Source organism: Sorex araneus, chromosome 1, assembly GCF_027595985.1.
Source record: "Sorex araneus isolate mSorAra2 chromosome 1, mSorAra2.pri, whole genome shotgun sequence".
NCBI lineage: Eukaryota > Metazoa > Chordata > Mammalia > Eulipotyphla > Soricidae > Sorex > Sorex araneus.
In genome coordinates, this window is record NC_073302.1 from 221,874,778 (window position 1) to 221,887,238 (window position 12,461).

Here is a 12,461-nt window from a genome sequence, read left to right on the forward strand (position 1 = left end):
CCCTTCAATAATCTCAAGTCCAAGTCTATTTGTACCAGTAAAATATTGCTTTATTTTTTTCTTTTTATCTTGATGGGGTGGGGGGTGGGGGGGAAATCTGTGTAAGATTGCATACCCAGCCATAGAAGGAGGCTATTAAACCTCTTTGGGACCAGGTTTCAGCTTTTGGCTGGGAGGTAGAACATTAGCCATGACAGGCAGTCCTGGGTACGCATCTTCCTCAGACAGACGCTGCAGTTTGAGCAGGAGCCCTGCTTTGATTCAATGGTCACTGGTGTCTGCCTCGGGCCGGCACCCTTGTCCGGCTCTGCCTTCCGTGCCACGTTGCTGCTTCGCTTCCCAGGTGGCGGAAGTCGTTCCTGTGCAGCCTGGTGTTTGGCATCCCCGTGATGGGCCTGATGGTCTTCATGCTGGTCCCCAGCGGCCAGCCTCACGAGTCCATGGTTCTGGACCACAACATAGTTCCCGGACTGTCCATCCTGAACCTCGTCTTCTTCATCTTGTGTACCTTTGTGCAGGTACGTACCAGAGGAGCGGGGCACAGCTCTGCAGCGCGCCTGGCTGAGGCCCGTGACCTGCAGCCTTCCAGCCCAGTGTGTGCCCTCTCTGAGCCACCCAGCAGGCGGCTGCTCTTCCCTCCCTCCCTCCCTCCTTCTCTCTCTCTCTCTCTCTCTCTCTGATGGAGGCTCATTCTCTTGTCTGTGCTCCAGCTCTCTGTACTTTCTTCCTGAGTTTTTCCCTCCTCCTCCCCCTCTTCCTTGTTGCTTTCCTCCTTCTCATCCTCCTTTTTTAGTTTTCTGTTTTTGTTTGTTTGGGGGCAATTCCTAACTCTGTGTTCATTGATTACTCCTGATGGGACTTACGGTGTGTGGTGCCAGGATCCAAACTCGGGTTGACCCCATGCAGGGCCAGTTCTGTCTCTGTACTATCTCTTTGGCCCTCCCTCCCCATCCACCTTCGGTCCTGTGGTCAGCAGAGAAGGGAGTCCTCAGACCTGGTCTCACAGAAGCTGCATGGCTGCACAGTTTCTCGTTGTTAGAGACAGTAGCTGGAGCACCCTGGCTCTGAGGCTGTCTTTCACATGTGGGCTTCAGTGGCAGAAAAGTGTATGTATCCTAAGGAGAGGGTAATTTCAGACAGGCTTCAGCAGCTTCAAAATTAGGAACTAGTGATGTATGTACTCTGTCTCCATACTGCTTTCGTTCCCTGGGATCAGTTCAGCAGCAGGACTTGTTGGATATGTGTGTGCCTTTCTCCTGTTCCTCATCTGTGCATACAAAATACACATAGACTTCGCAATAGTGTGTGTGTGTTTGTGTGTGTGTGCTCATGTAATAGCTGAGATGGGGCCAGACTGGCTATCCTAATTCACTGCTGCCTTTGTCACTCACCATGTCTCTTGGGCATCTTTCACTCCAGTGCTTCTTAGACCTATCGTGTTCTCCTCTGGGACTGTATATACTGACCACTGTGTTTTAAAAGACCCTTGGCTCATTTCTACCAATTGTCCAGTTGATGGACACTGTAATTGTGCACTGAGGGTTTTGAAAGCCTCCCAGGCCCTTGATCCTGCATTCCTGTTCCCAGGAGTCCTCAGATTCTGGAAACACTATAGAAAATACCAGTGAAAGAGGACAAAAACAAGAGTGCATGAACCTGTAGTATTTGCCAGCCGGGTGGGGGCATCCGGCCTCCGGTTCTCCTGAAACACTGCTCCCTGAAACACCAGCCTCTCTGCTTCCTGTCTTGCAGTTCCTGGGCGGCTGGTACTTCTATGTTCAGGCCTACAAATCTCTGAAGCACAGGGCGGCCAACATGGATGTGCTCATCGTGCTGGCCACGAGCATCGCCTATATTTACTCCCTGGTCATCCTGGTGGTGGCCATGGCTGAGAAGGCCGAGAGGAGCCCCGTGACCTTCTTCGACACGCCCCCCATGCTCTTCGTATTCATTGCCTTGGGACGGTGGCTGGAGCACGTGGCCAAGGTAGGGGCAGCTTTATCTGGGGAGGGGGCTGCTCCTTCAGCGATGCATGTCCCCACGCATCTGAACACTGGCTCACACTCCAGCCAGGGCCCTGGCGGTCAGCCTGGGGACACCAGCACGCTGGCACCAGCCCGAAGACTGGAAGACTTAGAGAAAGGTGAAACCCAGGGGTAATCAGGTGCTCTGAACACTAATCTCCAAAGGGCTTGCTACTTCTGAAATCCCAGCTAATCTGGCTAATTAGTTACGCCTTTGTTGGGTGCATGATGCCATAGGGAGAAACGCGGGTTTCAGGTCAGAGTTGACACGGTTTCTTAGCACTCAGCAAAGGACGACGCTCAGGAGCCTAGAAACCCATTTTCCCGACTTAGGCTCCAGCCACCTTCCCCCTCCTCCACTGGGTCCTGCACGGCCACGTGTTCTAGAAAAGAGCAGAATGGGCTGGGGGCTGGGGCGGCAGCTTAGAGCCCGGCTTCAGGTAACAGCATGTAGAGGTGTGGGTAGTCCGGCAACGGCGAAAGTCTTTTACTTGACGGGCAGAAACCAGCAAATTAACGCCAGACCCACCATGTGACTGAGACGTGCTTCTGGCAGCCCTGGGCTGTGTCACAGTCTTGGGAGGAAAGGGGTCGCGAGTGGCAAGGCCGCGGCAGCCCTGGGGTAGGCTGCCTGCCCCGCCTGGTGTCTGGTGCCTGCGACTCCTGCACCGCGAGCAGTTTCTGCTGCCTTGCAGGCATGTGGTGTTAGTAGGCTGCAAACTGGCGAACACGCCAGGACAGAGCTGTGCGAGTAGCCCGAAGCAAGCCCGTGTGTGGGCACCACAGCGCCCCCTGGCGGGAACGCTGCAGACTGCAGCCGCCAGAACAGGCTCTGCGAGCACCACAGCCTCAGGGGAGCATTAATGACAGCACCGGGGATGGTGCGGGAAGAGGGAATGGAAAAAGGAAGAAAGAAAACTCGGATCCGAAGAAAGAAAACTCAGATCCTAACGAAATTAGGTTGAACCTAAAAGAAAATAGTCTTGGGATTGTTTTGTCCCTCTGAAATACAATTGATGAACTTTGTGGCATCTGAGCCCCTCTGGGGCAGGTCAGAGAGCACCCAGCCTCCCCCCTCCCACCCCACCCCACCCCGGGCGAGCTGCTCTCTGCAGGGCAGCGAGGGGCGGCTTCTGTCTAACACCCCGGTTCTCTCCTAGAGCAAAACCTCCGAGGCCCTGGCCAAGCTCATGTCTCTCCAAGCCACAGAGGCCACGGTCGTGACCCTGGGTGAGGACAACTCCATCGTCAGGTGAGGGGTCTTCATCAGAAGCCCTGGGTCAGTGCGCATCTGCCTGTGACGCAGGGCAGACAGCCGCAGTGTCTGGGCGGCGTAGATGTGGCGCCATCCCGCCCCTCAGCCCTGCCCGGCCGACACGCGTGTGAGTGCTGACAGAGAAGCCGCTGCTCAGGGCGCTGTGGGTCTGTCCTGCGACACAGGGAGGCTCAGATGAGTCGTTCAGGGGTTAGCCTCACACAGCACGAGGACTCAGAGCTGTGCCCTCCCCTCAGACAGGCCAGGGGCGCTGAGTCTCAGCCTGTCAAGACTAAGCATGTGTTTCATGAACAGTTACCATAGTTTTCACGGTATTGATTGAAAATTAAACACATTACTGCTGGGACTTGACATAGCTGTTACCGTCTGCCAGAAATGCTCTCATCTTTATGTAGTTCATTGAACCAAAACAAAAACTTTTCTGAGCAAGGGACTGTTTCACTCTGATGTTTCAAATAAAGAAAACTCAGATTCAGCAGCTGGCCCATAGGAGGGAAGCAGGAGGGCTAGGAAACAAGCTGGAATGTTGGTCCCAGGATCTAGCTTTCTTTTATTTTTTTTTTTATTAATGAATCACCGTGGGGGTACAGAAACAGATTTACATATTCTCGTGCTTGTGTTTCAGTCATACACAGCTTGAGTACCCATCCCTCCATCAATGCCCATTCTCCACTGATGACCCCATCATCCCTCCCCCCCACCCCATCCCTGCCTCTATGGCAGGGCATTTCCTTTTGTTCTCTCTCTCCTTTTGGGTATTGTGGTTAGCAATGGAGGTATTGGGTGGCCATCGTGTTCGGTCTATAGTCTGCTTTGAGCACGCCTCTCCCATCTCGAGCGGGTTCTCCCAGCACATTTTTACTAGGTGTTCCCTTCTCTATCTGAACTGCCTTTTCCCCCAGCATGTGAGGCTGGCTTCCAAGCCATGGAGCAAATATGGTACTTATTTCTGCTATTCTTGGGTGTTAGTCTCCCATTCTGTTGTTTTAAATTCCGCAGACGAGTGCAATTCTTCTATGTCTGTCTCTCTCTTTCTGACTCATTTCACTTAGCATGATACTTTCCATGTTGATCCACTTGAATGCAAAGTTCATGACTTTGTCTTTTCTGACAACTGCATAGTATTCCATTGTGTAGATGTACCAAAGTTTCTTTAGCCAATCATCTGTTGTCGGGCACTCGGGTTTTTTCCAGATTTTGGCTATTGTAAAGAGTGCTGCGATGGATATACAAGTGCAGATGTCATTTTGACTATATCTTTCTGCCTCTCTGGGATATATTCCCAGAAGTGGTATTGCTGGGTCAAATGAGAGCTCAATTTCTAATTTTTTGAGGTACAACCATATTGTTTTTCAGAAGGGTTAAACCAGTCGGCATTCCCACCAGCAGTGTAGGAGAGTCCCTTTCTCCCCACGTCCCCTCCAACAGTGGTTGCTTATGTTCTTTTGGATGTGTGCCATTCTCTGTGGTGTGAGGTGGTATCTCATAGTTGTTTTGATCTGCATCTCCCTGATGGTTAGTGATGAAGAGCATTTTTTCATGTACCTTTTGGCCATTTGTATTTCTTCCTTGAGAAAGTTTCTGTTCATTTCTTCGCCCCATTTTCTGATGGGGTTGGATGTTTTCTTGTAGAGTTTAACCAGTGCTTTATATACCCTTGATATCAACCCCTTATCAGATGGGTATTGGGTGAATATCCTTTCCCATTCTGTAGATTGCCTTTGTATTCTGGTCATTGTGTCTTTTGCGGTGCAGAAGCTTCTTTTTTTTTTCTCTCTTTTATTTTTTTTATTAATGAATCACCATGAGGTACAGTTACAAACTTGTGAACTTTCATGTTGGTGCAGAAGCTTCTTAGTTTAATATAGTCCCATTTGTTTATCTCTGTTTGTACTTGACTGCTTAGTTCCGTGTCATCTTTGAAGATACGTTAGCTTCAATATCATGGAGGGTTTTTCCAACCTTGTCTTCAGTGTACCTTACAGATTGTGGTCTGATGTTGAGGTCTTAAATCCATTTTGATCTGACTTTTGTTCATGATGTTAGGTCGAGGTCTAAGCCCATTCTTTTGTATGTGGTTGACCAGTTATGTCAGCACCATTTGTTAAAGAGACTTTCCTTGCTCCACTTCACATTTATTGCTCCCTTATCAAAGATTAGGTGTTCATACAATTGGTGTGGTGTGTAGGGATATTCCACCCTGTTCCATTGATTTGCAGCTCTGCCTTTGTTCCAGTACCATGCTGTTTTAATTATTACCGCTTTGTAGTAGAGGTTGAGGTTGGGGAGGGTGATGCCTCCCATCGTATTTTTCCCAAGAATTGCTTTATTTAGCTTCCTTTTTAAAAATACATATATAGCACTGCACTGTAGCACTGTCATCCCGTTGTTCATTGATTTGCTCAAATGGGCACCAGTAACGTCTCCATTGTGAGACTTGTTGTTACTGTTTTTGGCATATCAAATACTCCATGGGTAGCTTGCCAGACTCTGCCATGTGGGTGGGATACTCTCGGTAGCTTGTGGGGCTCTCTGAGAGGGATGGAGGAATCAAACCTGGGTCAGTCGTGTGCAAGGCAAACGCCCTACCCGCTGTGCTATTGCTCCAGTCCAAAATATATATATATATATATACACATATATGTATATATATATTCTTGAAACAAAGAAAATACTTATTTGTTCTTTTCTTTATAATCATGTGGTTTATGTCTTATATATAGTAATGCCTCAGGCATATAGCATTATGTCACACCCTTCACCCTTTTAGCACTGTCTCTGGATTATTTTATTTCCTTTATAATTATTGAGGCAATATATCATTTTCTTTGTTTGCGGTTGGGATTGAACCTGGGGCCTCATACATGTGAGACAGGTGCTTCCCTCTGCCCTGCTAAGTCACCTCCTGGCCCTACAACAGCCTGAATGCTGTGAGCTTCAAGCATGCATTTCCCCTTCCCCGCTGCCCTGGGTGCCTTCCCCTCTGTCCCTTCTGCCTGCCCTGTGAAGCTCAGGTCTGTTGTCAGAGTCTAGGTGTTCATCTTCCAGGTTTTTAACTCCTACATATGCTGCCCTGCCAGCACAGTTAATAGAGACTTTTCTCTGTACATGCTAAGGCTCTTGTATTTTCTTGGCCAGCCTCTTTTTTTTTTTTTTGGTAATCGTCCCTAGGCTGTGTTATTTATAGGCCTTCCTTATATTCTGGAACTCTCTGTTCTCTCACCATTTTCCCCTTTAGCCTGTGAGCTTCTCCCCCCTTCTCCCCCACCCCCGCCCCCGCCAGTGTTGAATCCCGCGCTTGTCCTGAGGAGAGAAAGTCTGTGCTCGTCACTGCACGCAGGACCTGGCACATGCCCACACCTGCTCTTCTCTTTTCTTTTTTAAATGTAATCACTGTGAGCTACAGTTACAAAGCTTTCACGATTGGGGTTCAGCCAGACAATGATTGGGCACCCATCCCTCCACCAGTGCACGTTTTCCCCCACCAATGTCCCCAGTATCTTCCCACCACCTCCACCCCGCCCCACCCCCTGCCTTTATGGCAGCCACATTCCTTCATACTCTTTCTCTAATTTGGGGCATCATGGTTTACAATACAGATATTGAGAGGCCATCGTGTTTGGTCTTAGTCTACTCTCAGCACACATCTCCCATCCTGAACGATCCCTCCAACCATCACTGACTTCGCGGTCCTTTCACCATCCCAACTGCCTTTTCCCCCAGCACCTGAGGCAGGCTTCCAACCATGGAGCAATACTCTTGGCCCTTGTCTCTATTGTCCTTGGGTGTTAGCCTCATATTATGTTATTTTCTATTCCCCAGACGAGCACAGTCATTCTATGTCTGTTCCTCTCTTTCTGACTCATTTCACTCAGCATGATACTCCCCGTGTCTATTCACCTATAAGCAAATTTCATCTTTTCTAACAGCTGCATAGTATTCCATTGTGTAGATGTACCAAGGTTTCTTTAACCGGATGTCTGTTCTCGGGCACACGAGTTGTTTCCAGATTCTGGCGATTGTGAACAGTGCTGCAATGAACATGCCAGCCACACGTGCTCTTGAGATCACCTCTGCTCTTGCTATGTATCCCAGACCTCAGACCTCCCACTGGCACCCCCAGAAAGAGGCTGCCCCCCTGGGCCCGTGTCCATTGTCCTTCGCCCTGGACACCCTTCCTCCTCCCTGTTTCCCCTCCTTGTCCTGGAGGTCTCCCTCAGCCTCTCCTGTGCCCCAGGCTGGGCTGGTTGTCACTCCTTAGAGCCGAGTGCTTAGCCTCCTCCAGTTCCCTGGAACCTGAGCGTGGCAGGTGCTCAGACAGCTGCAGGGGAGTGAGTGGGACATCGGGGAGTACTAAGGAAATTGCCCATGTGTGCCTAATGGAAAAGGCCGGTCCCACTCTCCCCTGTCACGTCTGTCACATGGTTTCCCTTTGTCTTTTCGCTTTGTGGGAGAGCAGAGAGGCGGGGTGAGATGAAGGAAAGGCACATGGTAGAAACCCTTAAAGTTGTAGTAACACCTGGGAGATTTGTTCGGGCCCCTAAGGTGTATTTCCACTGAGGCCATTCGGGTGGTCTTAGCTTGGGTTGGGGGTGGGGAATGCTGCTGAATTCACCCCCTTATTTATCCTGAATTGACTCTTTACTGTCAGTTAAGCGAGTTAGAATGGGAAGGACACGGTTAAGTCAGATCCAAGGGACACTCAGAGCTGGATTAAACTGAGATTAGCATTCCTCAGCACTTCTTAGGGAGATCCCCTCCTCCACCCGGCCTGCAGCGAGGGGACCTGGGAGGCTGGTCCGATTCTGGGAGAGGAGCTGCCAGGGCACAGGTGCCTCCTGCAGGCCCCTGGCTGAGGCTTCTGTGGCCACTGGACACTCGTGGGTGGGGTGAGCGAGTCATAGCCATCCGTAACGTATTTCAAACAGCAGAGGATGTTCTCCTGGCACCGAGTCCCTCCCCTCCGTGCTAGTTTGCTGCCCTGCCCTGCCCAGCAGGTGTGCAGAGTCTGTCGCCAGCCCTGGGACTCTGTGCCCCCTTGTGAAGGCGCCCTCCCTGGCAGCCCCTCTGCCATGGCCCTGCTGAACTGAACAGCTCCAAGCCTGTACCCAGCTGGAGCCTCCCGAGAGGCAGCGGGTTCGGCTCACCACCCTCCCTGGCACAGAGCCACCACAGGCTGCGTGCAGGGAGACCCCACCTGTGGGTAAACACCCCCTGCATTCACAGGCACTTCCTGTCCATAAGGTGCCATCTAAGCCCCTGGCGTGACTCAACTGGGTCAGTCCCGGGATGGCCACCGCAGAGATGGAGCTGCCGCCCCCGCGCCCTGCATCTGACCCAGGCCATACTGGTCCCTGCTCAGTGGCACCTGTGCAGCAGTGGGGCAGGGGAGCCGGTCACATTCAGACGGGCTCTCGGTGATTTTCCCACCCACCCGCTTGTCCCAGCTGAGCACTGAGAGCTCATCTTGGATTCCTTGCTCGATGCGTTCAGCGCACAGCTCTCCGACTGCCTGGAAAGAACCCCCAGCTGCCCCTCCCGCTGCCCCTCCCCTCCAGCTGCCCTCGCTCTCCCTCCTGCACCCACCTGCCTCTCCAACCCATGCTCATGTCGGGGCGGGGGTCACGGCTTGAGACACAGACCCGACTGTTGCACTCCTGTTCAGAGCCTGCAGCCACAGTGTCTGAGCGATTCCAGGGACGAGGGCTTGTGGGCTTCACTGACTCCTGTTTCTCACGGGCACCCTCCAGCCTGCCTCACTCTGGACCTGCACATTTGCCGCTTTCTGGAGTTTTCTTTCCCCTTACGCTGCCCCTGTTGCCACCAGGTCTCAGTTCACCTCATACCGCCCGGGCCTGCCCTCCTGTTCGTTTTTCTTTTGTTCTGTGTGTCTGGGGGCCATGCCCAGCAATGCTCTGGGGTTACTCCTGGCTCTTACTCAGGGATCACTCCTGGCAATGCTCATGGGACCATATGGATGCTGGGGATTGAACCCAGGTCAGCTGCATCACCGCAAGCACCCTTCCTGCTGTACTGTTTCTCCAGCCCCCTCCAGCTCTGTTTCCATCACCACCCTTATGAATGCCTGGCACTATATTTGTTGTCGGTCTTCTCTGCAAGTTTTCCTCCATGAGGGCTGGGACTTCATGGTCCCACTTACAGCCACATCCCCAGTACTTTGTAGTGGCACTTAGCAAAAGGCTGCCTGGTTGCTCTGGACTCAGTCCATGCTGAGTAACAAAGACCTGAACAGGTGGCAGTCAGTCCGGACCCTGAGCCGGGAGACAAAGCATGAAGCAAGGTTTCTGAGGGGCAGGGTGACCCGAGTGACTTTTCTTGCAGGGAGGAGCAGGTGCCCATGGAGCTGGTGCAGCGGGGAGATGTCATCAAGGTTGTCCCGGGGGGCAAGTTCCCCGTGGATGGGAAAGTCCTAGAGGGCAATACCATGGCCGATGAGTCACTCATCACAGGTCAGGGGCTTGGTTCTCCTTTCCTCCGGGCGCGGGGTGGGGGTGTCCCAGCCACTGCCAGGTCCCATGAGTGCCAGCCGGGATACCACGCGGGGTGTTTGACCTCTTGTCTCCTCTAGGAGAAGCCATGCCTGTCACGAAGAAACCTGGCAGCACCGTGATCGCTGGGTCCATCAACGCCCACGGCTCTGTGCTCATAAACGCCACGCACGTGGGCAACGACACGACTTTGGCCCAGATAGTGAAACTGGTGGAAGAAGCTCAGATGTCGAAGGTAACGAAGAGATTCTTATCTTATTTTTTTGTTTGATTGGGGGCCACACCTGGTGATGCTCAGGGATTGCTTTTGGGATCATTCCTGGCGATGGTCAAGGAACCATTTCAGATGCTGGGATTCAAACCCAGGTAGGTCGTGTGCAAGGCAAGTGCCCTACCCACTGTACTATCTCCCCAGCCCGATATAGACATTTTTAGAAAGCAGTATCCTGTGCTTTCCTAGAAAGGAACCCAAGCAAGCGGGCAGATTTCGTGGAGTAGAGACCAACCGTATATGTTTCATGGGGGAGGCGAGACTTTCTTGTCCTGTCTGGACCTGCAGAGTTTGCTGTCTTCAAAGATTGTAATTCCCCACACTCTTGGTGTTTCGTTTCCATAGGCGCCCATTCAGCAGCTGGCTGACCGCTTTAGCGGCTACTTTGTTCCATTTATCATCATCATTTCAACTTTGACGTTGGTGGTATGGATAATAATCGGTTTTATCGATTTTGATGTTGTTCAGAAATACTTTCCTGTAAGTTGAACACCTTGGGCACTAATGATTGTTTTATTTTAAATAATCTGTTGCCATTAGCCTTCCTTTTCTTTCCTGTGTTAGACTCACTGGGCTTTACTTACCCTTTATCCTTTAATACGGGTTTCATCTTTATAGCAGCAAGATCGTAGCCAGGAGAGACAGTGACTGCACGCGTGTGAGCAGGTGTTTATGAACGGGGACCTTCACTTTCGAGCGGCCTTCACTGGTGCTCAGTTGCCATACCTCTCAGTGTCAGTGCTGGAAACTTTCACGTCACCTGGCACTGTCTTTCTCGAGGTTACGAGACATGCAAAGAGGACAAGTTATTTTATGTTGTTAATGACATGATAATATTTAACAGATTTACACACCTGCAACTTCACCACTTCACAAGCAATGCTAACAACTTCTTCATAATTAAGTATTCTTTAAACACTCTATGTGAACATTAAACATTTACTTTGTGGCTTTATAAAGTGGATTAAGAATCATCTCTTAAGAGATGATTTTCAAGCAGCACCACAGCTTTGGGCTTTGGCACTGAACCACCAGTTTTCTTGGCTCAGAATTACCATCAGCTGGGAAGGCCCTTGAGCCTTGGAAGCAGTGCCTTGGAAGGCCCCCAACTCTGAGAAAAATAAAGGAAAAACAAAGAAATACAGTTTAACCCAACCTATAAAAACCGTGGGAAACGCAAAAGATTTTTTTGTATCCGTGAAGGGCTAGTGACCTCTTCTAATTGTAGTTGAGAACTGTTCCTGAGCACAATAATGTTCCACCTTATTAAAAAAAAAAAAAGATTGGCACTGTGCTCAGAGTTCATTTCTGGCAAGCTCAGAGGCCCATATGGGATGCCAGGGATTGAGCCAGAGTCAGGTGCATGCGAGACAAGCGCCCTATTATTGCTCCGGCCCCCAATGTTCTACCGTATTTTAAAAAGTAAAATGAAAACCACCTGGCTGAAGGGAGAGTACAGCGGGCAAGGCACTGCCTTACACGCACCCGACCCTGGTTTTATTCCTGGTATCCCATACCGTCCCTGGGGCACTGTCAGGAGTGATATCTGAGCGCTGCAGTCTCAAAACCAAAAAGAAGTGTGTGGCTCAAAAACAGACAAAAAAGAATTGAAAGAGAAGTATCAGAGTCACTCCAGCCCTTTCTGACAGCTCAGGAGACCTCGATGCTCTTCGTCACTGTGTGTCCCTGGGTGTGATGGCCTGAAGCGTCCGCGGGTGTGGGGCAGCAGCTCGGCTGTGTGGCCAGCGCTGGAATGTGTGACTTCCTCCTCTTTTCTGCCTTTCCATCTTACTTTGGCTTTTTTGTTTGTTTCTATCTGCCCGCTCAGGGAGGATGCTGGGGAACAAGGCACTGCATGTCCTTAAGCTCCTGTTACCACTCTGCCATATAGAACTATTTGTAGGAACAGCATTTGTGCCCACTTTGAGAAACATACCCAGTTCCATCAAAAAGGCAGGTGCTATGTTGACAAGAATTACTGGGTTATTTTTTCTCAAATTGTTCCGTTTTTATCTCAGAGCATCATACTATGTCTTAAACAAGTAGGTCCCTCTGCCAAAATCCAGCCTCTTCTGTGAAGAGGAAGTGACCCTTTAATTATGCATCTTATTTTAGGATCTTCATCTTAATCTTGTTGTCCAGAGATACTGACCATTTTGAAAAATAATCCGTGATAATTTAAGATGCCCGAATGCAAATTATAGTAATACCAACACATGTCACTGAGTAACTCGAAGGTATTTCCATATCTTATATCTTTTGGCCTGACAAAACGGTAATGAAAAATAGAAGAAAATAAAGATAAATCCAGGGCCTTTCCTAGAATATTTGCTTTACTCCTTGGTGGACATCTTTCCCATATAAGTAGAAAGCTTTATTCA

General features: G+C 50.3%; 1 protein-coding gene across 4 annotated transcripts in view; it reads left to right on the forward strand.

The window, feature by feature from the left end:
- Positions 1-12,461, forward strand: part of ATP7B (ATPase copper transporting beta) — a 75,597-nt gene that overhangs the window by 47,698 nt on the left and 15,438 nt on the right. For 2 of the 4 annotated variants that reach the window (XM_055131873.1, XM_004619544.2), the window contains exons 7-12: positions 344-518; positions 1,753-1,986; positions 3,185-3,276; positions 9,643-9,770; positions 9,890-10,044; positions 10,426-10,560. In XM_055131873.1, the coding sequence (XP_054987848.1) occupies positions 344-518; positions 1,753-1,986; positions 3,185-3,276; positions 9,643-9,770; positions 9,890-10,044; positions 10,426-10,560 (919 nt within the window). The remainder of the gene's footprint in view (positions 1-343; positions 519-1,752; positions 1,987-3,184; positions 3,277-9,642; positions 9,771-9,889; positions 10,045-10,425; positions 10,561-12,461) is intronic. The other 2 variants (XM_055131857.1, XM_055131866.1) reach the window with 2 other exon arrangements.